This window comes from Nyctibius grandis (assembly GCF_013368605.1).
Source record: "Nyctibius grandis isolate bNycGra1 chromosome W unlocalized genomic scaffold, bNycGra1.pri SUPER_W_unloc_1, whole genome shotgun sequence".
Classification (NCBI taxonomy): domain Eukaryota; kingdom Metazoa; phylum Chordata; class Aves; order Nyctibiiformes; family Nyctibiidae; genus Nyctibius; species Nyctibius grandis.
Genome location: NW_027167472.1, coordinates 8,608,361 through 8,633,905, shown reverse-complemented (window position 1 = coordinate 8,633,905; position 25,545 = coordinate 8,608,361). Strand labels below are relative to the sequence as shown.

The following is a 25,545-nucleotide window of genomic DNA, read 5'->3' as shown; positions in this document are numbered from 1 at the left end:
ATCACCCTAATCCTGGTCTTCCTACTTCACCATGTCTTAGTCCTCTTCCTATATCCTGAACCAGAAGTGCAGGTCTGCCTGGGGGCAGCAGAGCTGTTCATTATTGTTGGATGCAGGTGGTGGCTGCAGTAGTTCCTAGCTGTGTTTACAGAGACTTTACAGGAACTAGGAGGCAGTTACTCTGCTGCCTGTATAAGAGCAGTGAGAGCCAGGAGCTGTGACTCAGTTCAGCATCGAGCATATCACAAAAGCAGATGAGTGGTATGTGCACTACAGTTTGGCCACATCTTTTATAGAGAAACAAGGAAAGTTGGTAACAGACAAGTGTTAAGAGTCTAATTCTCATTGGAGAATAAAAAGCACAGGTCTGCTTTTTAAACCAAATAAGCTAAATCAATGCAAAAGTCCAAGTAGATGCCTGTATTTGAGTCTGTTTTACATCAGTAGAGCTTGAGTCCATTCCTTAAAAAAAAAGCATAAGCCAGCCTTAAATTTAAATAAATTATTTTGCACAGCATTTTGCAAATTGTTGTATAGGCAAGTTTAAGCTAAATTGGTATAACTTTCTTGTACAGTCAAGCCCTGAGCTACATGTTTGGAAATCAGGAGGGACTTCACTGCACTCCATTAGGTGTAACATAGGTAAGTGGAGTTGGCATAACAGGTAAAAGTTTCAGTTGTTGAATCAGGTCCATAAGTAGTTAAAAACAAACAAGATCATGTTTGAATGGACCTTTTGAACAAATGGGAACCAATTACATTAACAAGAACACTAGAATCACGTAATTACATTCTTCACTCGTGTGTGAGAAATTAGTCAGCACTAGGTTGAAAAAACTGGAGACTGAAGCAGAGATATTTTTGGAGCCCCAGGGAAAAGGAATTTGATGGCATTGATGATAACTTTTTGACACAGGTGGTGGAGGAGCCAACACAGAGGTGCACTGCTGGACCTTCTACTAACAAAGAAAGAAGGTCTGGTTGGGGATGTGAAGGTTGGGGGCAGCCTCGGCTGCAGTGACCATGAGATGGTGGAGCTCACAGTCCTGCATGGAGAAAGTAAGGCAATCAGTAGGACCACAACCCGGACATTCAGGAGAGCTGACTTTGGCCTCTTCAAGGACCTACTTGGGGGTATCCCATGGGATCAGGCCCTAGAAGGTAGGGGGGTCCAAGAGAGCTGGTCAGTATGTAAGCATCACTTCCTCCAAGCTCAAGGTCGGTGCATCCCTATGAGTAAGAAATCGAGCAAAGGGGGCAGGAGACCTGCATGGATGAGCAAGGAGCTTCTGGCAAAACTCAAATGGAGGAAGGAAGTCTACAGAACGTGGAAAAAGGGACAGGCCACTTAGGAGGAATATAGGAAGGTGGTCAGAGTATGCAGGGAGGTGACGAGGAAGGCCAAGGCCCACTTGGAATTCAATCTGGCAAGGGACATCAAGGACAACAAGAAGGGCTTCTTCAAGTACATCAGCAGCAAAAGGAAGACTAGGGAAAATGTGGGCCTGCTGCTGAATGAGGAGGGTGCCCTGGTGACAGAGGATGCAGAGAAGGTGGAGTTACTGAATGCCTTCCTTGCCTCGTTCTTTACTGCTAAAGTCAGCCTTCAGGAATCCTGGGCCCTGGAGGTACGAGAGGAAACCTGGAGAAAGGAAGACTTTCCCTTGGTCAAGGAGGATTGGGTTAGAAATGATTTAGGCAAACTGGACACGCAGAAATCCATGGACCCCAAGAACAGGAATTGGGGGAAAAAGAGGAAGACTCATAGGTTAAACAGATCTAATAAAAGAATGAAAGCAATATCAATGGTAATACAAACACATAAAATTAGACTTAGCCCACAGAGTTGCAGCAAGTTGCTCCAAGAATAACAGTCACTGAGAAAGAGGGAGGAGAGGAGAGCAAAAAGAGCCACCCCCTCTCCAGCAAGCCTTCCCTTTCATAGTTGTCTTCATTTAGCCCACACGCAGGCTAAACAATAGTAGTTTTTCTCTCACCCAATGTCCCTTTCCCAACTGAGGAAGGAAATTGGGAAAAAGAGGAAGACTCGTGGGTTAAAATTAAACAGATTTAATAAACTAAAGAAACTAATATAAATGCTAACACAAAACACACAAAAGTATACTTAGCTACAGGGTTGCAGCAGGTTGTCCAGGAATAGCAATCATCAGCAATGAGAGGAAAAAAAGGACACCAGAAGAGAAGAGAGGAAAATCAGCACCCCCTCCCAAGCCCTCCGTTTTATAGTGAACTTGATGTCAATGATCTAGAACACACCTGTGGGCCAGCCAGGGTCAGCTGCCCTGGGTTTAACTGCTGAGGGCCTTGATCACCATGGCTGGCCACAAACTGAAACCAAATGTAACAGAAACTTGATTCTATAAATTTTATCCCTGCAAAACCAGGACACAAGGTCACCACCCTGGACTTGAGGAGAGCAGACTTTGGCCTCTTCAGGGACCTGCTTGGTAGAGTCCCTTGGGATAAAGCCCTGGAGGGAAGAGGGGCCCAAGAAAGCTGGTTAATATTCAAGGACCACCTCCTCCAGGCTCAGGAGCGATGCATCCCAACCAAGAGGAAGGCAGGCAAAAACGCCAGGAGGCCTGCATGGATGAACAAGGAGCTCCTGGATAAACTCAGGCACAAGAAGGAAGCCTACAGAGGGTGGAAGCAAGGGCAGGTAGCCTGGGAGGAATACAGGGAAATTGGCCGAGCAGCCAGGGACCAGGTTAGGAAAGCTAAAGCCCTGATAGAATTAAATCTGGCCAGGGAGGTCAAGGGCAACAAGAAATGCTTCGACAGGTATGTCAGTGATAAAAGGAAGACTAGGGAAAAGGTGGGCCCTCTCCGGAAGGAAATGGGAGACCTGGTTACCCGGGATATGGAGAAGGCTGAGGTGCTCAATGACTTTTTTGCCTCAGTCTTCACCAGCAGGTGCTCCAGCCACACTGCCCAAGTTGCAGAAGGCAAAGGCAGGGACTGGAAGGATGAAGAACCGCCCACTGTAGGAGAAGATCAGGTTCGAGACCATCTAAGGAACCTGAAGATGCATAAGTCCATGGGACCTGATGAGGTGCATCCAGGGGTCCTGAGGGAACTGACGAATGAAGTTGCTAAGCTGCTATCCATCATTTTTTGAGAAGTTGTGGTAGTCTGGGGAAGTTCCCACTGACTGGAAAAGGGGAAACATAACCCCCATCTTCAAGAAGGGGAAAAAGGAAGACCCAGGGAACTACAGGCCAATCAGTCTCAGCTCTGTGCCTGGCAAGATCATGGAGCAGATCGTTCTGGAAGCTATGCTCAGGCACGTGGAAAAGGAGGAGGTGGTTGGTGACAGCCAACATGGCTTCACTAAGGGCAAATTGTGCCTGACAAATTTGGTGGCCTTCTATGACAGGGTTACAGCATTGGTGGATAGGGAAGAGCGACTGAAGTCATCTACCTGGACTTGTGCAAAGCATTTGACGCTGTCCTGCATGACATCCTTGTCTCTAAATTGGAGAGACATGGACTTGACAGATGGACCACTTGGTGCATAAGGAATTGGCTGGATGGTCGCACTCAAAGAGTTATGGTCAACGGCTCAATGTCCAAGTGGAGACCAGTGACAAGTGGCGTTCCTCAGGGGTCGGTATTGGGACCGGTCCTGTTGAACACCTTTGTCGGTGACATGGACAGTGGGATTGAGTGCGCCCTCAGCAAGTTTGGGATGACACCAAGCTGTGCGGTGTGGTCGACACGCTGGAGGGAAGGGATGCCATCCAGAGGGACCTTGACAGGCTTGAGAGCTGGGCCTGTGCAAACCACATGAAGTTCAACAAGGCCAAGTGCAAGGTCCTGCATGTGGGTTGGGGCAATCCCAAGCACAAATACAGGCTGGGTGGAGAATGGATTGAGAGCAGCCCTGAGGAGAAGGACTTGGGGGTGATGGTTGATGAGAAGCTCAACATGAGCCAGCATTGTGCGCTTGCAGCCCAGAAGACCCATCATATCCTGGGCTGCATCAAAAGCAGCGTGGCCAGCAGGTCAAGGGAGGGGATTCTGCCCCTTTACTCCGCTCTCGTGAGACCCCCCCTGCAGTGCTGCGTCCAGCTCTGGGGCTTGCAACATAAGAAGGACACAGAGCTGTTGGAGCGAGTCCAGAGGAGGCCACGGAGATGATCAGAGGGCTGGAGCACCTCTCCTATGAAGAGAGGCTGAGAGAGTTGGGGCTGTTCAGCCTGGAGAAGAGAAGGCTCCGGGGAGACCTTCTAGCACCTTCCAGTACCTGAAGGGGCTACAGGAAAGCTGGAGAGGGACTTTTTACAAGGGCATGGAGTGATAGGACGAGGGGGAACGGTTTTAAACTGAAAGAGGGGAGATTGAGATGAGATCTTAGGAAGAAATTCTTTGCTGTGAGGGGGGTGAGACCCTGGCCCAGGTTGCCCAGAGCAGCTGTGGCTGCCCCCTCCCTGGCAGTGTTGAAGGCCAGGTTGGATGGGGCTTGGAGCAACCTGGTCTGGTGGAAGGTGTCCCTGCCCATGGCAAGGCGGTTGGAACTAGATGATCTTTAAGGTCCCTTCCAACCCAAACCAGTCTGTGATTCTATAATATGATTAAATGAGATATTCAAAACTTGCCTGGACACGACCCTGTGCAACGTGCCCTAGGTGAACCTGCTTTAGCAGGTGGCTGCACTAGGTGATCTCCAGATGTCCTTTCCAACCCTAATCATTCTGTGGGTCTGGCTATACCCAGATCCTGTTCTTGACACTTTTCTGTACTAGAGGGAAACTAGTGGCGATTCCTACTGCTCACAGAAATCTTATACAAACCTTTGTGTCCATCCTTTTCTACTAACTGGTGTCAATCCTTTACTCTCCTTCCTTACTGGCTACATCTGATCGACAGCCGGCTACTGCTGATCGACAGCCGGCTAAACATGAGCCAGCAGTGTGCCCAGGTGGCCAAGAAGGCCAATGGCATCCTGGCCTCTATTAGGAACAGTGTAGCCAGCCGGTCTAGGGAAGTGATCGTCCCTCTGTACTCGGCACTGGTGAGGCCGCACCTTGAATCCTGTGTCCAGTTCTGGGCCCCGCACTTCAAGAGAGATGTTGAGGTGTTGGAGCGAGTCCAGAGGAGGGCGACCAAGCTGGTGAAGGGTCTGGAGGGTCTGACCTATGAGGAACGGCTGAGGGAGCTGGGGTTGTTTAGCCTGGAGAAGAGGAGGCTCAGAGGTGACCTTAGTGCAGTCTACAACTACCTGAAGGGAGGTTGTAGCGAAGTGGGAGTTGGCCTCTTCTCCCGGGCAACCAGCGATAGGACAAGAGGACACAGCCTCAAGCTTGGCCAGGGGAGGTTCAGGTTGGACATTAGGAAGCATTTCTTCTCAGAAAGGGTCATTAGCCATTGGAAGGGGCTGCCCAGGGAGGTGGTAGAGTCACCATCTCTGGATGTGTTTAAGAAAAGACTGGACATGGCCCTTAGTGCCATGGTCTAGTTGACAGGGTGGTGTCAGGGCAATGGTTGGACTCGATGATCCCTGAGGTCTCTTCCAACCTGGTTGATTCTGTGGTTCTGTGAGTATCTTGTAGGTATTTCAACACAATAAGCTCTCAAGAGGTATGCTGCATTAGCTGTCTGTCTTCCAAACAGCCATGTGATAACTATGGCAAATTCTTAAACAGAAGATGTCAAGAAACATGTCCCGTTTCCTGGTTGTTTTTTTTTTTAAAGCTGGTTTTGTTCTCTCATGTGCTGTGCTGCATACTTCTCTGCTATGTAGCTGTTTCTTGCTTCTTATTCCAGTGTGCATGCTTTCCTGATTCATAAAGTACTCTCTTTCACTGTCCTCATTATCCAGATATGTAGATATTTTAAGTACACTGCCCATCTTATTAGTTGCCTATGATGGTTCCCTTTGCTGTTTTGCTGGAGACTATGCTGTGGGTACTAGTTTTGGCTCCTTCAAGAGTGGTGGCTCACGGTAATAGAAGTAAAGTTGGCTCAGGACACTTCTTAGCACCTGAGACCGGACAGCTGACTGTAACTTAAATACTGATTTAATTGAAAGCATTGGGAAGGCGAGATGAAGAGCCACACAGCAAATTACCTGGGCCACACCATTAGGAACCACTAATGTTCCCTGTCCTCGATGCCTCTGAACAGTTGTTAAAGCTGTGATGTGCAGCACATATAGAGTACTGTGCTGCAGCAGAGGAAGCAGAAAGTCAAACTAGTTTTCAGTTAAAGCGCGATGGAAGTAGCATGATTACAAACACAATGACTAAAAATAAGATTGTAAAAAGCTAAACAATTACTGATTTTCATTTTCATATTTTTAGACCAGTTTTAAGCAGTGTATGTTCTTATTTTGCCCAGTAGCATATGTATAATATATATAAAATAGCAATACATATAATATGTATTTAATACATATGTATTTATATATATAAAAGCATTGGGTAATCATTAATGGCATGAAATGTAACAAGTCCAAATGCTGGATTCTGCACCTGGGATAGAGTAATGCTGGGCATAAGTATAGATTGGGAGAGGAGTGGCTGCAGTGGCCCTGCAGAAAGGGAGCTGGGGGTGCTGGTCAACAGCAGGCTCAATAGGAGTCAGCAGTGTGCCCTGGCAGCCAAGAGGGCAAACCGCATCCTGGGGGGCATCAAGCACAGCATGACCAGCCGGTCAAGCGAGGCGATGATCCCGCTGTATTCAGCGTTGGTGCAACCTCACCTTGAGTACTGTGTAGTTCTGGGCCTCGCAATTTAAGAAGGATGTGAAGGTCCTTGAATGCATCCAGAGGAGGGCGACAAAGCTGGTGACAAAGCTGGAAGGCATGTCCTATGAGGAGCGGCTGAGGACTCTGGGTTTGCCTAGTTTGGAGAAAAGGAGGCTGAGGGGAGACCTCATTGTTCTCTACAGCTTCCTGAGGAGGGGACATGGAGAGGGAGGTGCTGAGCTCTTCTCCCTGGGATCCAGTGACAAGGCACATGGGAATGGCTCAAAGCTGTGCCAGAGGAGGTTTAGACTGGACATTAGGAAGCATTTCTTTACCGAGAGGGTGGTCAGACCCTGGAAGAGGCTTCCTAGAGAGGTGGTCGATGCCCCAAGCCTGTCAGTGTTGAAGAGGCATTTGGACAATGCCCTTAATAACATGCTTTAACTTTTGGTCAGCCCTGAAGTGGTCAGGCAGTTGGACTAGATGATCGTTGTAGGTCCTTTCCAACTGAACTATTCTATATACACAAAAATTGCTAATTTTGACCCAAGATTTCCTCTGATATATTTTGAGGCTAAGGATAAGATACACTAGGTATTCAAAATAGTTTCTTTTGAGTTTCTTTCACCCCTTTTTGTGTAGTTGGTTCTATTCCCCCCCCTTCACACATGAAATTGAGAACTTATGAAATCTACCCAGCATTAAACCAAATCACAGAAGTAAAGTGGATGGCAAAGCAGGTACCACGTTCTTAACTCCTGGATCTCCATTCGCATCCCCGCTTCTCCTCCGTGGGCGGCGGCCTCCTAGCTCGCTGCCAGGCACTGCGGATGTGCGGCCGCAGCTGTCCCGAGGAGGCCGTGCTGGGGCTCTGCTTCATCTCTCGCCTGTCGGGGCTGCTGGAGCTTTCTCTCTGTTTTCGGGTGGTGGGGGGGAGGGGCTGTGGAGGAGGCACCCCGTTTTCCGCCGCCCGGGATTGAAGGGCTCGTGTTTTGTCGCCCCAGGCTCCTGACGGTGTGGGACGCACTGGGGAAAGGCTGACGGCAGCGCCGGCGGGCCCGAGGCGGCTCGGGCGGGCGGAGGAGTGCCCGGCGCTAGGACCCAGGAGGACGTGAGGCGGCTCTTAGGGCCAGATTGCAAATTCGCCGTGACTCAGTCCGCTCGGTGCGGTGTAAAGCGGTAAGCGGCAGGAGGAGGTTAGTGCTGTCCGTCTGTGGGGCCGGGCTTGGCGGGGTGCGTGGGTGAGAGCGGGCTGGGCGCCGTGTAACTTGCTCGCTTGCTTGCTCGCTCCCCCCTCTCCCCCGGGGCCTGCTGCGCCGCTAACCGCGGCCGCTTGTTTGGTGTTTTTCAGTAAGCCAAGATGGAGTATGAGTGGAAGCCCGACGAACAGGGGCTTCAGCAGATCCTGCAGCTGCTCAAGGAGTCCCAGTCCCCGGACACCACCACGCAGAGAGCCGTGCAACAAGTATCCTTGGTCGAGGGCTACGCAGGGCGGGTGGGGCGGGCAGGTAGAGCGGGGCCGCGGCGACCCGGGCGGGTTCTGGGGAGGCCGGGGGCGCCGGGTGGGGGCAGCGCGGCCACAGGCCGGCGCTGCGGTAGGCGGCGGCGGCCGGGCCTGCCTGGGGAGCCGCCACAGCGAGCGCTGTAGGCCGAGCCTCCGCCGGAGCGGGAGGTCGTGGCGCGGCGTTTGAACCGCCGGGGCGGCCTGTGGGCCGCGGGGCCGCTTTCCCCCGCCGGGACCCCGGGCACCTGTTGCGAGTCCGGAGCCAGGGTTCGTGTTTTTTTTTTTCTTTTTAAAGCCCTGGCTCTGGAGTGGCTGCTTCGGTATCTGCTGCTTTCCCAGGTTACCCCGCGCTGGGCCGCTGCCAGCGCCCAGCCCTCAGTCGCGGCGGATCCTGTCGAGACGGCTGGGGTGGAGGAGTGGGAAGCCGCTGCCCGCCGGGCTGAGTTGGCGGCGCGGCGTGGGCCAAAGCAGGTGTGAGCAGGGGCTTCCTAAACTAATCCGGCGCTGGGATTCAAGACAAAAGCTGTAGTTGGTGGGAGGAGTGTCCCTGGTGGGGCCGCTGCCTGTGCGCTCTCGTTGGCCTGCTGGCTCTGACACTGCATTTTGCTACGTTGTGAGGATGTTTCTGCTTTCCTAGAGTCCTGAGCCCGAAATGCTGCTCGTTACACTCTTTACATTTCACGAGAAGGGGGAAACCTCCCGTATGTGGCTTCTCATGCAGCTTTGCAGTGCGTTTTCTGTTACTGTTGTGGATTGTTGGTTTGTTGTTTGGGTGCTGTGTCGTCATCCCCCCCCCCCAGTGTCTCTTGATTGTAGAAGTGATGAAACAGCAAGGTTTTAAGGAACAAAGATTGAGAGAGGAAAATTTTACATTAAGACTAATAGAAGCATAAGTCTTGAAAAATAAAGCTCTCATCTACTGTCTCCTACTCCTTGAGCTAACTATATAAGTGCTTTAAAGATCTAGAAGGCCTGAAAGGATATCCTCCTATGAAGGATATGAGTTTAGTATCTTGATCCCTTTTTATTTAAGGCATTTGCTTAAAGGTCTTCACAGAAAGCAACAGAATTAATTTATGTAGGTAAGAATATATACATATGTTATTTTAGTTTAACTTGAAGCCAAATTGGCTTGACTTCTAGGTTTTTTCTAACAGATGTGGTCAAACTTTAGAAGGCTTCTGTTCTTATCTGAAAGGTGAAGGTAGTTTTCATCTTGTTCTTGCAGCTATGTTTCAGATTCTTAAGATGCTATTGCTTCCTTTGAAAAATACTATACAGAAGTGGCTAAGTGTTGCGATAATGCCCCAAATGTAAACAGGTGCTATTCTTTAGTATTTCAAATACAGAAGTATTTATAGCAACAGTGTTTACAGTGTAGCTTTCATGTTGTCATGGTTTAAAGCTGGGCCGGCTATTAAACTGATGGCAGATGCTCTCTGTTAACCCTCCCCGCCCCCCCCAAGAAGGGGAAGGAAAAGGGAAAAGGGAGAGAGACTTATGGGTTGGAAAGTTAAAACAGTTTTAATGAACTATAATAATGAAAAAGTATAATAATAATAGAAATAATTAAATATATACAAATATATATACAAAACCAAGATCAAGCTCCCCCAATGTCAGTCACGTCACCCCCGGCACTGCAGAGCAGGCTCCAGGAAGGCCCAGACTGGGCCCAGCAACGGACGGGAACTGGATTCAGGGATGCACAGATTGGGATCGGGGGCAGCAGGAAAATGGACAGAGTCCTCCTTGGACACCGGCCATAGCAGAAGGGCCGAGACCCTCGTGATCCCCCCACTTTATACTGAGAATGACGTGTATGGGATGGAATACCCTCGTTGGTCAATTTTGGGTCACCTGCCCTGTCCGCTCCTCCCTGCAGGTGCGACCCCCCTTTGGCTCTTCACTCGTAAGCAGTGAGGAATTCAGCAGTGACCTTGGTTTCTCTAAGAATAAGCACAGCCAGAGCCTTTCTGCACAACATCCCTACCGGTGCCTCAGTGATAAGTACAAACTTCGAGCGTTATCAGTCCTGGAAGCAGACACTGTCTGCAAAACATGCAGTTACTTTCAGAAAGTGCAGTTACTTAGAAGGGACTTAGCTGAAAGTAAAAATCACTGAAAGGAAAATTGGCCTGGTTTAGGCCAAACCAGGACATGTGTAAAATTACATTTTAAAGCTCTGCTTCAAATAACTTAATGACGTCTAGTTTGTTTTTTGAAAAATAGCAGAGATTTAAATGCTGTGTAACAGAAACTAGCAGTCAGTCGCCAAGGGGAGCTGCTCCGGAGCCAGCCCGACCCACAGTGGAGCAGCAGATCTTGGCACACAGGGGCTTTTCCTGAGGCAGGGAAACACCAGGGGAGCAGAGAGACCCACCAGGAGCCGGCAGCTCTTGTGGAGAGTTGCTAATGGGGCCTGGGCATTGCCAGAGCAACTAAGGGCACCCCCATACCTACAGAAGGCAGCCCTAGGGAGCGCTAGCAACCAGGAGCACGTGAACAGAGCGGGCAAACAGTGTGGCGTGTCAGCCAGGGCATGGTGTGGCACTTCGCATGGAAGGGTGTGCAGGAAGGGCACCTCTTCAAAGGAGGGGCATTCCACTGGCCAAGTGGGGGACTTGGAGTACACAGATCGGGCACCGTTCTGTGACCACCTGAACAGGTCAAGGGCATACACCCTACCAACCCTCAAGGTAGAATGGTGAGCACTTGCTTGAGAGCAAAGGCTGCAGCTCTGGCTCAGGAATCTGCGCCATCTTCCCCAGTGGTGACCGATGCCTCCACCCAGACGGAGCTGCTGAAGGGAGAGGCTGGAGTGCAGACCTCAGGCTGTGGTAAGTGTCTTGGTCTTTTGCCTGGGGCAGGGATGGGCAGCAGCAGACCTGCCTGCATCAGGTGTGCCCAGGTGGAGGACCTCCTGCAGCAGGTGGCTGAGCTGCAGGAGGCGGTGAGGAGGCTGTGTGACATCAGGGAGGCTGAGAAGGAGTTGGAAAACGGGGTCCAAGTGCAGTCTGCAGTGGCCCCACAGTCCATGGCCAAACAGCCAAAAACCTCCCAGCGGCACACTCAGAAGGAAGGGGGGATAAAACTGCAGGAGACTGGAGGGTCGTAAAGGCAAGAACCAGCAGGAGGAAGAGACTTACTCCAAGGCCTCAGGTGCCCCTGCAGAACCGCTTCAGTCCTCTGCAGTCTGAGGAGGAAAGACCCGCCGCATCACGAGAGGCGCTGGAGCCCAGTAAGGCAGCCCAGTGTGCCCCCCGTATAAAGACCAGTGCTACCAAGAAAAAGCGACGGGTGATAGTGGGAGGTGACTCTCTACTGAGGGGCATCTGCCGACCTGATGCGCTCTCTAGAGAGGTGTGCTGCCTACCGGGGGCTCGCATCAGGGACGGCACGGAGAGACTGCCGAGCCTGGTACAGCCCTCGGACTATTACCCGCTGCTGCCGTTTCACGTGGGCACCAGTGATACAGCCAGGAGCAGTCTGAGACGTAGCAAGGAGGACTACAGAGCCCTGGGAGCAGCGGTAAAGGACTCTGGGGCCCAGGTAGTTTTCTCATCGATCCTCCTGGTCAAAGGGAAGGGGTTTGAAAGGGCCGGTCGAATTGGGCAAATTGACAAATGGTTACAGGACTGGTGCCACAGCCAGGGGTTTGGCTACTTAGACCATGAGACTTTGAGAAACTTGGTCTACTGCTGGCCAATGGGGTCCAACTGTCAGAGAAGGGGAAGACCATCTTCAGTCATAGGCTTGCCAAGCTGGTGAAGAGGGCTTTAAACTAAAGTTGCCGGGGGAGAGGAACCAATCCCAATCCTGCCAGTTTGATGCCAGGGCCAGCAATAGATGCCCAGAGCCTGGAGAAGGATGGCAGGTCAGCAGGAGAGCACTGGAAGAGCAGCAGAAAGGAATTTCAGGCAGTAAGTCAGCTTTATCAGGGGCCCAACTGAAATGCCTCTATGCAAACACACGGAGCACGGGGAACAAATGAGGAACTAGACACAGGCACGTGCCTGCAGGGCTGTGACCTTATTGGCATCACAGAGACATGGTGGTACAGCTTCTATGACTGGAGTGTTGCAATGGAAGGACAGGCAGGGGAGATGAGGAGGTGGTGTCACCCTCTATGCCAATGACCAGCTGGAGTGCATGGAGCTCTGTCTGGGGATGGAGGAGGAGCTGACCAAGAGCTTATGGGTCAGGATTAAAGGGAAGGCAGGGACAGGAGACATTATAGTGGGGGTCTGCTACGGGCCACCTGACCAGGAAGACCAAGCAGATGAGTCCCTCTACAGACGTGTAGGAGTAGCCTCACGTTCATAGGCCCTGGTCCTCATGGGGGACTTCAACCACCCCGATATCTGTTGGAAGGACAACGCAGCTGGGCACAAGCAATCCAAGAGGTTCCTGGAATGCGTGGATGACAACTTCCTTCTCCAAGTGATAGAGGAGCCGACAAGGAGAGGTGCCATGCTGGACCTTGTTCTCACCAACAAGGAGGGGCTGGTGGGGGACATGAAGCTCAAGGGCAGCCTTGGCTGCAGCGACCATGAAATGGTGGAGTTCAAGATCCTTAGGGCAGCAAGGAGGGCACACAGCAAGCTCACCACCCTGGACTTGAGGAGAGCAGACTTTGGCCTCTTCAGGGACCTGCTTGGGAGAGTCCCTTGGGATAAAGCCCTGGAGGGAAGAGGGGCCCAAGAAAGCTGGTTAATATTCAAGGACCACCTCCTCCAGGCTCAGGAGTGATGCATCCCAACCAAGAGGGAGGCAGGCAAAAATGCCAGGAGGCCTGCATGGATGAACAAGGAGCTCCTGGATAAACTCAGGCACAAGAAGGAAGCCTACAGAGGGTGGAAGCAAGGGCAGGTAGCCTGGGAGGAATACAGGGAAATTGGCCGAGCAGCCAGGGACCAGGTTAGGAAAGCTAAAGCCCTGATAGAATTAAATCTGGCCAGGGAGGTCAAGGGCAACAAGAAATGCTTCGACAGGTATGTCAGTGATAAAAGGAAGACTAGGGAAAAGGTGGGCCCTCTCCAGAAGGAAACGGGAGACCTGGTTACCTGGGATATGGAGAAGGCTGAGGTGCTCAATGACTTTTTTGCCTCAGTCCTCACCGGCAGGTGCTCCAGCCACACCGCCCAAGTCGCAGAAGGCAGGGGCAGGGACTGGAAGGAGGAAGAACCGCCCACTGTAGGAGAAGATCAGGTTCGAGACCATCTAAGGAACCTGAAGATGCGTAAGTCCATGGGACCTGATGAGGTGCGTCCAGGGGTCCTGAGGGAACTGACGAATGAAGTTGCTAAGCTGCTATCCATCATTTTTGAGAAGTCGTGGCAGTCTGGGGAAGTTCCCACTGACTGGAAAAGGGGAAACATAACCCCCATCTTCAAGAAGGGGAAAAAGGAAGACCCGGGGAACTATAGGCCAATCAGTCTCAGCTCTGTGCCTGGCAAGATCATGGAGCAGATTGTTCTGGAAGCTATGCTAAGGCACGTGGAAAAGGAGGAGGTGATTGATGACAGCCAACATGGCTTCACTAAGGGCAAATTGTGCCTGACAAATTTGGTGGCCTTCTGCGACGGGGTTACAGCGTTGGTGGATAGGGAAGAGCGACTGATGTCATCTACCTGGACTTGTACAAAGCATCTGACACTGTACCTCATGACATCCTTGTCTCTAAATTGGAGAGACATGGACTTGACAGATGGACCACTCGGTGGATAAGGAATTGGCTGGATGGTCGCACTCAAAGAGTTATGGTCAATGGCTCAATGTCCAAGTGGAGACCAGTGACGAGTGGCGTTCCTCAGGGGTCGGTATTGGGACTGGTCCTGTTTAACATCTTTGTCGGCAACATGGACAGTGGGATTGAGTGCGCCCTCAGCAAGTTTGCCAACAACACCAAGCTGTGCGGTGTGGTCGACATGCTGGAGGGAAGGGATGCCATCCAGAGGGACCTTGACAGGCTTGAGAGCTGGGCCTGTGCAAACCACATGAAGTTCAACAAGGCCAAGTGCAAGGTCCTGCACGTGGGTCGGGGCAATCCCAAGCACAAATACAGGGTGGGCAGAGAATGGATTGAGAGCAGCCCTGAGGAGAAGGACTTGGGGGTGATGGTTGATGAGAACCTCAACATGAGCCGGCAACGTGCGCTTTGGTTAGATATTAGGAAGAAATTCTTTCCTGTGAGGGTGGCGAGACCCTGGCCCAGGTTGCCCAGAGAAGCTGTGGCTGCCCCCTCCCTGGCAGTGTTCAAGGCCAGGTTGGATGGGGCTTGGAGCACCCTGGTCTGGTGGAAGGTGTCCCTGCCTGTGGCAGGGGGGTTGGAACTAGATGATCTTTAAGGTCCCTTCCAACCCAAGTAATTCTATGATTCTGTGTGCAGGACAGGCAATCTACGTGATTCTGTCTGTCTTGAAGATGAGTAAAAATTTACTCAACAAAAGTGCTGTTTACTGATATTTGAATTTCTTCTTAAATGGCAGTGGTTACTCCCTGCTGTGCTGAAATACCTGTGCTTTCAAGGAGGTCCTCATATGTTGGCCTGTAAAGGTTAGGTAAGTGGCACACTTTTGCCACTGTATTATCCATTTGGGAAAATGTTCTAACACAACTTCATAGGCCATGTCTTATAATTAAAAAAAGAAAAAAAGTGTCTTTAGAGACTGTTTCCACAAAAATTTGTGGTGGCTGTTGCATTGTGGAATGCTACTTATTAGCATGTCTGAGTAGGATGGTGATTAATGGTTTCAAATTTAAAGTACTTTCAGTCCTTAATTTTTTATATAAGGTTATCAGTGTGTTGACTCTCATGCTCTTTAGGACACAGTTTTGGCATATTTAGGTGTTTAGAACTCAAATGTAATAAAGTGAGGAACACAGGTTAGCCAAAACCCTTTATTAATGCAGTTATAATTTGGTAAGGCTTTCAAACATTTTTCAAATTAAGATATAGATGTTTCTTGGAGTAAAAAAGAAAAAGTTAGTTGGTGAAGAAATTGATAAGAAAATATGGCCTATAAGCTCTTCTTTGATTCCTAGACCGATTTGGTGTTTTCTAATTAATTTTCTGTTTAATACTGCTCTTTCGTTTTTTTTTTCTGCTTGCTTCTGCTGCTGCTGCTTATTTGAGCCATTGGAATTCACAGTTAGTAATGTTCGACTGACTGTTTTAGTGATTATGTTTCTGAAGCTTTGAGAAGAAGAAAAAAATTTTGAAATATGCTACCCTACTTTTTGCTCTGCAGAGAAGGACCTGGGAGTTCTGGTGGTCAAGAAGCTCACCATGAGCCAGCAATGTGGCCAGAAAGGCCAATGGTATCCTGGGGTGCATTAGGAAGAGTGTGGCCAGCAGGTCAAGGGAGGTTCTCCTGCCCCTCTGCACTGCCCTGGTGAGGCCACACCTGGAGTCCTGTGTGCAGTTCTGGGCCCCCCAGTTCAAGAAAGACAAGGAACTACTGGAGAGAGTCCAGCGGAGGGTACGGAGATGATCAGAGGACTGGAGCATCTCTCTTATGAGGAGAGGCTGAGGGAGCTGGGGCTGTTCAGCTGGAGAAGAGCAGACTGAGGGGGGATCTTATCAACACTTACAAATACCTTAGGGGTGGGTGTCAAGAGGAGGGGGCCAGACTCTTCTCAGTGGTGCCCAGTGACAGGACAAGGGGCAATGGGCACAAGCTGAAACATGGGAAGCTCCATCTGAATATGAGGAGGAACTTCTTTACTGTGAGGGTGCCAGAGCCCTGGCACAGGCTGCCCAGGGAGGGGGGGAGTCTCCTTCTCTGGAGATATTCAAACCCGCCTGGATGTGACCCTGTGCAACGTGCTCTGGGTGACCCTGCTTTGGCAGGGAGTTGGACTAGATGATCTCCAGAGGCCCCTTCCAACCCCAACCAGTCTGGGATTCTGTGATTATTGGTCATTCCTGAAAGAGCTCTTTGGCATGACACCTTTGACAACAATCTTTGGATGTATGTTTCTTCATTTCTAGGTGCCATGTAGAATGTTCTGTGTAATTTTCACTTGCTGTGGCAATCCTTCTGTTTACATTTCATCTCCTGTGTGTTTCACAGCAAAGGAGCTTGTGGCTGTGATAAGTACACTTTACTGTCTTATTAAGCGGAAAGAGGGTAGGTTTCTCTAGCAGTTAGTACTTGATGCAAGTAGCCTAAATATCTAAAAATGAAGTTTCTTAAGTTTGTGATTGAGACACTGGCTGTTGGTCATTGGAAGGCTCATCAATGTCCTAACATAGATACATTTGGCTAAGGTTTAGCGACTTTGAATATTTAGAGATTTAGCTACACAGCAAGTAAAGTAAATGCCTATGAAGCAAATAATCTTACTTCTTCTAAAAATCTTTTTTTGTTACATGTCTTGATTGTTTGCCATACTGATGATATCTAGTAGCTTTAGTAACTTAAAGATGACACTGCATGCTTATGACTTAAAATATTGTTGAGCATAACACTAATTAATACCAGGGTGTGAGAACAGGACACAATGAGAATGCCGGATCACTATTCTGCCACTGCTTGGCTAGAACACTTAGAAATTTGAGGCAGAAGTAATGACAAATTTTAGAAAAACAACTATATACCTTCTATCTGTTCAGAAACATAATCATTCTTCCTGCAGTTTCCCCAAGGATGTAGTGAAGAGGCTGGTATTGCTAGTAAGATACTTATTCAGAGAGTTGTCACTCTAGAAAATCGGTTTGTGTACAGAAGGATTTTTTTTTTTTTTTTTTTGAGACCATGGATAAGCATGAACTTCTTGGTACAAATATCTGGGCACTTACAATTAGACAGATTCTCACTGTTGAAAGCTCAGGCTGTGACTAGTTAGCATCATAAAAAAGTATGATTAATATTAAAGTGAGTAGCTTATCAAAATCATAATAGCTGTTGTATTTTAATGCTGAAATGCTTTTATTAATTGTGGAGAAAAAAAATTATGTATTATGGGATTGTGTCTCAGTGGATTCCTTAGGTTTGGCTGGCTTTTTTGGCTTTAAAAATATTTTTAAGGGTCTATTAATTTCTGTGTCTGTCCCTGGATTCTTTTTTTCAGATTTCAACATAACTAAAAGCTAAAGCTTCAGTATGAAAATTACAGAAACTGTTTTCAGATTGTTCATACTCTGTGTTGTGAGCTTATAGTCACAGCTGTTTGAAATGATGCAGTAGTACATAACTCCATAATCATAGTATCCAGAAAGCTATAAATGCTGTGTGTGAAGATTCAAATTTTCTTAACAGTTTCTCTCTTCAGAAACTAGAACAACTCAATCAGTATCCAGATTTCAACAACTACCTGATTTTTGTTCTTACAAAGTTGAAGTCTGAAGGTAAGTTCTTGAGATATTGACTGTTTTATTCTATTTTCTTTTTCTTTTTTTTTTTTTTAATTTATTTTATTTAGCTTGAAAGAAATAGGAAGCTGATTTCTATAGTCAGTTTGCTGGTTGATTGATCTACATAGTCATGTAGAACTCTCTTTATCCTCTCAGGAGTCTTTGTGGAAAAAGATCTGATAACATGTTGGTGCTTGTAGTTTCAATCTTGGAATGGATTCCATTCTAAATGTCCTATGAAATCTTCCCAGAAATGTGGGAGCATCATACTTCTATCAGACTATAGTGAAATTGTGGAATAACTTTGCACTTCATGGTGATGAATCATGACTATATGTGTTATAAAACGTGCTGCTAAATCCAGTTGTGATCGTGATCTCCCTAGTAATCAACCTATTAAATATTTTGAAGATCACATACTGGAGTTGTCCAAAGATTATGTCTGTCAGAATCTTCATTCTGAAGTTTTAATTCTAATAAAATGTAATTACTTACTGTTGCCTTATTTTTATGTATGTTAGTACAAACTGTTTATGGCATACTGTGTAGCCTCTTCCAGTTGGTAAATTCAGGCAGTTCCTTAGTAATGATCAGGGTATGTGAAAGACTCTTTCCAGTGTACTACAGCTACTGATTTGTGAGGTCTTTGCCAGTGGAAGAGACTTATTTCAAGGTCTCTCTTGGCACATCTTCTGTCTTCTTTATGTTTGTTTGTACTTAATGTAGTTGTTTGGTTTTTTTTTTTTTGGGGGGGGGGGGGGGGGGGGGGTGTGGTGTTTTTTTTTTTTTTCTTTAGTGTCCTGCTACCAGTGCTTTTTCTGCCTTCTAGTGCTTCACCTCTGAGTTTTTGAATGCTTGCTTTTTTTCACTTTGAATTAGATTTTGCTTACATGTGGCCCTGTAACATTCAAAGCATCAACAAGAACATTTATATTACGTTTCAACTAGTGTTTTGGTTGTGCTGTCAGCTTACTTCAGGAGGAAGGAAAGAGAGAGGAGGAGGAAAGTATATTTTCATATCATCATCATAGAATGGTTTGGGTTGGAAGGGACCTTAAAGATCATCTAGTTCCAACCCCCCTGAAGTTGAAGGCTGGAGTATATCCAAATGTTTTTGTGTGTTCTATGTAGGAAATCTCCTGATAATCTTTAAGGCCTTGGGGGAATACCTCAAGTTTGAGAGATACAGTTCTTTCAAGACCTGAATCAGCTAGGATATTAAGTTTTTGAGCAAGGTACTAGTGTAGATATAAAGTATTCAATACTTACTTGTTAATGAGTATGCTATCATACTTTAATTTTTTATGTGCTTTATACCATTAACAGAAAAATGAAAAATGGAGTAAGTCTGGTAGTGGGATTTGGAGTTTGTACAAAGGATATGGCAAGAGGGTTGCTCCATATCTCCTCCCCCAAATATATTTTCTAACACTGCCTTACTTGCCAATTTCCCTTTTTTCATTCCATTAACCGCTTGAGGTTCTAGATACTGATGTGTGTTTAGTGATGTCACAATCTCTTTCCAACAGATCTCCTTAGATTATCTGATAGTCTTTTTTTTTTCCCCTTCTTAATGTTTACATGCATCAGTCTGTTTGGAATTGAATGAAGGGTAGGAGATGCTAACCATTGCAAAATGGTTGTTTTAAAGTATTAAATCTTGGGAGGGGAATTAGGATCTGGCAGGTTGAGGGGGGCAAGCAAGCTGGGGAAAAGTAGCAAGTTAACCTCTAAGAAGAGGTGTTTGGGATCAGACTGCACTGATATCTCTCATAGGTACATCAGGTAGGTCTTCTGTGAGACTGCTGAGAAGCAGCTGTTGCTTCAGAGAAGCTCTTGTCCTGCATCAGTGATATTTTTAGTCATAATCTTTTGTCCAAGGCAGCTGTTTTTAACTTTGTATTTCTAGTTCAGGAAACTTGCAGACTATTGAAGGTGCCATAATTGAGTCTAGTGTTGGTGCTTTTCATAGTACTTTTCAAGTTCCAAATATCCTGTTACCTTGCTTGGGTAGGACTAATGAGGGATGACAGAAGACTGTTCGTTGGATGTGCTTTGAATCCAACCAACAGTCCTCTGTTGTCCCTCATTAGTCCTGCCTAAGCAGGGTAAAGAGACCTTTAGAACTGCTATTCAGTAGTTACAATATTCTTGCATCCTCTTTTGGACCAATAGGGGAAAATGTGATGGACTCATCAAGTAGATAACTGTCTTCAGTACAACTGGGAAAGTATACTTTCCTCTCCCCTCCTGAAGAGGGTTCTGTTGGCAGTCTATCCTACAGCCTTGCCAAGGTTGTTGGCTAGGGGAAAGAGCTAGTGTGCTTTACACTGCAGACCAAAGTAGAGATACTTGTACTGTTGGAAGTTCACGCTTTTGTTATGGCCATACTGTCCCAGCAGAAGGAGCCATGGAAATAAGCTTCCAACATCACTGACAGCTTATTCAATAGAACTTAAGGTGGTTTCATAGCTAGTGCATGAGAAAGAGCTTGATTTGATAGCAGGTGTGACTAACCTTTGATTCAGTTTTTGCCACTGTTGAAACAGCTGCTGAGAAAACTGTGCTTAAAGAACCATTTAGGTGACAGCTCCTGAATGTGGGAATTCTGTAATGGTTGATTAAAATTTGCATTAAATACTCTTATTTTACTGCAGTGGAGATTGTACCAAGTTGCCTGCAGAGGCATAAGACTCAGGCCAAAGACAAATAACTTTGCAAGCAAACTTTTATTTGCAAACAAATAACTGCTTGCAAAGCTGGCTGTTTCACTGGGGCCTGCCTCTAAGATATCTTATGTGTAGGTTAGGGATTTGCTTTGTTTTAGCACCAGAGGTATTACTTTTCAGTTGCAAAAAGTGTAACTTTTTTTTTCCTCCAGTGTTAGCTTTGTCAGGCTCCTGTGTCTGAATGCTTATGACTTGCTCGATTTAGGTCTGTTGTGGTACTCCTACACATGTATGTGGTGTTTTTTCTGTTTTTAAACTTCTGTGGGCCTTGTTAAGCTGTCAAAACTTGTTTCCAGGAATACCCAAGCTTAATGGGTGTTGCCCTGCTATGATTTCATCAGTGAAAATATATGGCCTGGCTTTCAGCTATGGCATATGCATGCCTTTGCTTTAAGCACTTCCTTTCTTTAAACTACTGTGCATTTCTAAAGACAAACCCTGATGTTACAAATATCACAGAATATAAAAATATTGAGGAAAGAGCATGCAGTCCAGGAAGTCAGACAGTAGGCAAGCAGATGGAATAAAATATGATCCCAAGCCATTAAAGACTGAGGTATAGGTCTCTAGAAGGTACTTCCCAGGAGGCATGATGCTCGGAGATCTTCCTTAGTTGGGTGAAATGGAGTCCAGATTAACTGAAAAATATCTGAATGAAGGAAGAGTGGTTTTACTTATTTGTTTGTAAATGAAAATTATCATTTAGATGCTCTGTTAGAGTAGCTGTTCCTTTTTGGTTTGGCAGGCATAAAACCTGGCAGATAATGTCGTGGCACTGCCCTGCCTTAGTTTTTTGGGTTTTTTATTTTGGGGGTGTGTTTTGTGGTGGTGTGTTGTTGTGGTTTTTTTAGTGTCCCCTGAGCTGAGCTTTTGTTAATGAGTTGTTTTCTGGAGCGTGTGCATGTTGGTGCTGCTGCTTCTCAGATCACTTCCTTTATTTTATTATGTATGTGGTGGGTTGACCTTGGCTGGACACCAGGTACCCACCCAGCCACTCTCTCACTCCCCTCCTCAGCTGGACAGGGGAGAGAAAATATAACAAAAGTCTCATGGGTCAACATAAGGACAGGGAGATCCCTTAGCAATTACTGTCACGGGCAAAGCAGACCCAACTTGGGGAAATTAATTTATTGACAATCAAATCAGAGTAGAGTAATGAGAAATAAGAACAAATCTTAAAACACCTTCCCCCCACCCCTCCTTTCTTCCCAGGCTCAACTTCACTCCTGACTTCTCTACCTCCTCCCCCTGAGCAGCACAGGGGGATGGGGAATGGGGGTTGCGGTCAGTTCATCATATTGTCTCCACCGCTCCTTCCTCCTCACACACTTTCCCTGCTCCAGTGTGGGGTCCCACCCACGGGAGACAGTCCTTCACAAACTGCTCCAATGTGGGTCCTTTCCACGGGCTGCAGTTCTTCAGGAACAGACTGCTCCAGCATGGATCCCCCACGGGGGGGGGGGTCACAGGTCCTGCCAGAAAACCTGCTCCAGCGTGGGCTCCTCTCTCTCCATGGGTTCACAGTTCCTGCCAGGAGCCTGCTCCCACATGGGCTTCCCACAGGGTCACAGCCTCCTTCGGGCACATCCACCTGCTCCAGCATGGGGTCCTCCATGGGCTGCAGGGTGGACATCTGCTTCACCGTGGACCTCCATGGGCTGCAGGGGGACAACTTGCCTCACCATGGTCTTCACCACGGGCTGCAGGGGAATCTCTGCTCTGGCACCTGGAGCACCTCCTCCCCCTCCTTCACTGACCTTGGTGTCTGCAGAGTTGTTTCTCGCCCATATTCTCACTCCTCTCTCCCAGCTGCTGTTGTGCAGCAGTTTTTTTCCCCTTCTTAAATATGTTATCACCGTTGCTGATGGGCTCAGCTTTCACCAGTGGCAGGTACATATTGGAGCTGGCTGGAACTGACTGCTCTCTGGCATGGGTGCAGCTTCTGGTGTCTTCTTCTCACAGAAGCCACCCCTGCAGCCCACCTGCTACCAAAGACCTTGCCACAAAAACCCACTACAGTAGGACAATTATGTCAATTCCCTGGGACTTTCTTATTATTATTTTTAACCTGGAATTACACCTTGCTTTATCTCGCGCAGTATCCTGAACTTTCTGAATGAGAGGTGGATCTGCTGTCCACTAAATTATGCGCTCTCTAGAGAGGTGTGCTGCCTACCGGGGGCTCGCATCAGGGACGGCACGGAGAGACTGCCGAGCCTGGTACAGCCCTCGGACTATTACCCGCTGCTGCCGTTTCACGTGGGCACCAGTGATACAGCCAGGAGCAGTCTGAGACGTAGCAAGGAGGACTACAGAGCCCTGGGAGCAGCGGTAAAGGACTCTGGGGCCCAGGTAGTTTTCTCATCGATCCTCCTGGTCAAAGGGAAGGGGACTAAAAGGGACAGTCAGATTAGGCAAATCAACACATGGCTACAGGACTGGTGCCACAGCCAGGGGTTTGGCTACTTAGACCACGGGACTCGTTTTGAGAAACCCGGTCTTCTGGCAGCCGACGGGGTCCATCTGTCAGAGAAGGGGAAGAGTGTCTTGGGTCATAGGCTAGCCAAGCTGGGAAAGAGGGCTTTAAACTAGAGTTGCCGGGGGAGGGGAACCTCAGTCCATCCCAATTCAGCCAGTCCGATGCCAGGGCCAGTAATAGGTGCCCAGAGACTGGAGAAGGATGGCAGGTTGGCAGGAGAGTGCCAGAAGAGCCACGGATAGGAATTTCAGGCTGCAAGGCAGCTTTGTGCGGGGCCCAACTGAAATGCCTCTATGCAAACGCACGGAGCACGGGGAACAAACAAGAGGAGCTCGAGACGTGCGCATGTCTGCAAGGCTACGACCTTATTGGCATCACAGAGACATGGTGGGATGGCTCTGATGACTGGAGCCTTGGAATGGAGGGATACAGGCTTTTTAGGAAGGACAGGCAGGGGAGACGAGGAGGGGGTGTTGCCCTCTATGTCAATGACCAGTTTGAGTGCATGGAGCTCTGCCTGGGGATGGAGGAGGAGCCGACTGAGAGCTTATGGGTCAGGATTAAAGGGAAGGCAGGGACAGGAGACATTATAGTGGGGGTCTGCTACAGGCCACCTGACCAGGAAGACCAAGCAGATGAGTCCCTCTACAGACATGTAGGAGTAGCCTCATGTTCACAGGCCCTGGTCCTCATGGGGGACTTCAACCACCCCGATATCTGTTGGAAGGACAACGCAGCTGGGCACAAGCAATCCAAGAGGTTCCTGGAATGCGTGGATGACAACTTCCTTCTCCAGGTGACAGAGGAGCCGACGAGGAGAGGTGCCATGCTGGACCTTGTTCTCACCAACAAGGAGGGGCTGGTGGGGGACATGAAGCTCAAGGGCAGCCTTGGCTGCAGTGACCATGAAATGGTGGAGTTCAAGATCCTTAGGGCAGCAAGGAGGGCACGCAGCAAGCTCACCACCCTGGACTTGAGGAGAGCAGACTTTGGCCTCTTCAGGGACCTGCTTGGGAGAGTCCCTTGGGATAAAGCCCTGGAGGGAAGAGGGGCCCAAGAAAGCTGGTTAGTATTCAAGGACCACCTCCTCCAGGCTCAGGAGCGATGCATCCCAACCAAGAGGGAGGCAGGCAATAAACGCCAGGAGGCCTGCATGGATGAACAAGGAGCTCCTGGATAAACTCAGGCACAAGAAGGAAGCCTACAGAGGGTGGAAGCAAGGGCAGGTAGCCTGGGAGGAATACAGGGAAATTGGCCGAGCAGCCAGGGACCAGGTTAGGAAAGCTAAAGCCCTGATAGAATTAAATCTGGCCAGGGAGGTCAAGGGCAACAAGAAATGCTTCGACAGGTATGTCAGTGATAAAAGGAAGACTAGGGAAAAGGTGGGCCCTCTCCGGAAGGAAACGGGAGACCTGGTTACCCGGGATATGGAGAAGGCTGAGGTGCTCAATGACTTCTTTGCCTCAGTCTTCACCGGCAAGTGCTCTAGCCTCACCACCCAAGACGCAGAAGGCAGAGGCAGGGACTGGAAGGATGAAGAACCGCCCACTGTAGGAGAAGATCAGGTTCGAGACCATCTAAGGAACCTGAAGGTGCACAAGTCCATGGGACCTGATGAGGTGCATCCACGGGTCCTGAGGGAACTGACGGATGAAGTTGCTAAGCCTCTATCCATCATTTTTGAGAAGTCGTGGCAGTCTGGGGAAGTTCCCACTGACTGGAAAAGGGGAAACATAACCCCCATCTTCAAGAAGGGGAAAAAGGAAGTCCCGGGGAACTACAGGCCAGTCAGTCTCACCTCTGTGCCTGGCAAGATCATGGAGCAGATCCTCCTGGAAACTATACTGAAGCACATGGAAATCAAGAAGGTGATTGGTGACAGCCAACATGGCTTCTCTAAGGGCAAATCATGGCTGACAATTTGGTGGCCTTTTATGATGGGGTTACAGCATTGGTGGATAAGAGCGACTGATGTCATCTACCTGGACTTGTGCAAAGCACTTGACGCTGTCCCGCATGACATCCTTGTCTCTAAATTGGAGAGACATGGACTTGACGGATGGACCACTCGGTGGATAAAGAATTGGCTGGATGGTCACACTCAAAGAGTTACGGTCAACGGCTCAATGTCCAAGTGGAGACCAGTGACGAGTGGCGTTCCTCAGGGGTCGGTATTGGGACTGGTCCTGTTGAACATCTTTGTCGGCAACATGGACAGTGGGATTGAGTGCGCCCTCGGCAAGTTTGGGATGACACCAAGCTGTGCGGTGTGGTCGACACGCTGGAGGGAAGGGATGCCATCCAGAGGGACCTTGACAGGCTTGAGAGCTGGGCCTGTGCAAACCACATGAAGTTCAACAAGGCCAAGTGCAAGGTCCTGCATGTGGGTTGGGGCAATCCCAAGCACAAATACAGGCTGGGTGGAGAATGGATTGAGAGCAGCCCTGAGGAGAAGGACTTGGGGGTGATGGTTGACGAGAAGCTCAACATGAGCCAGCATTGTGCGCTTGCAGCCCAGAAGACCCATCGTATCCTGGGCTGCATCAAAAGCAGCGTGGCCAGCAGGGCGAGGGAGGTGATTCTGCCCCTTTACTCCGCTCTCGTGAGACCCCCCCTGCAGTGCTGCGTCCAGCTCTGGGGCTTCCAACATAAGAAGGACATGGACCTGTTGGAGCGAGTCCAGAGGAGGGCCACGAAGGTGATCAGAGGGCTGGAGCACCTCTGCTATGGAGAGAGGCTGAGAGAGTTGGGGCTGTTCAGCCT

At 48.7% G+C, this 25,545-nt stretch overlaps 1 protein-coding gene across 3 annotated transcripts in view; it reads left to right on the top strand.

Annotated features, from left to right (window-relative positions):
• LOC137677108 (transportin-1-like) overlaps window positions 1-25,545 on the top strand; it is an 83,884-nt gene that overhangs the window by 3,778 nt on the left and 54,561 nt on the right. For 2 of the 3 annotated variants that reach the window (XM_068424297.1, XM_068424295.1), the window contains exons 2-4: window positions 7,714-7,888; window positions 8,061-8,174; window positions 17,493-17,568. In XM_068424297.1, coding sequence (XP_068280398.1) covers window positions 8,070-8,174; window positions 17,493-17,568 — 181 coding nt within the window. In that variant the 5' untranslated portion in view covers window positions 7,714-7,888; window positions 8,061-8,069. Of the gene's footprint in view, window positions 1-7,713; window positions 7,906-8,060; window positions 8,175-17,492; window positions 17,569-25,545 lie in introns of all 3 variants that reach the window. The other variant, XM_068424296.1, reaches the window with a different exon arrangement.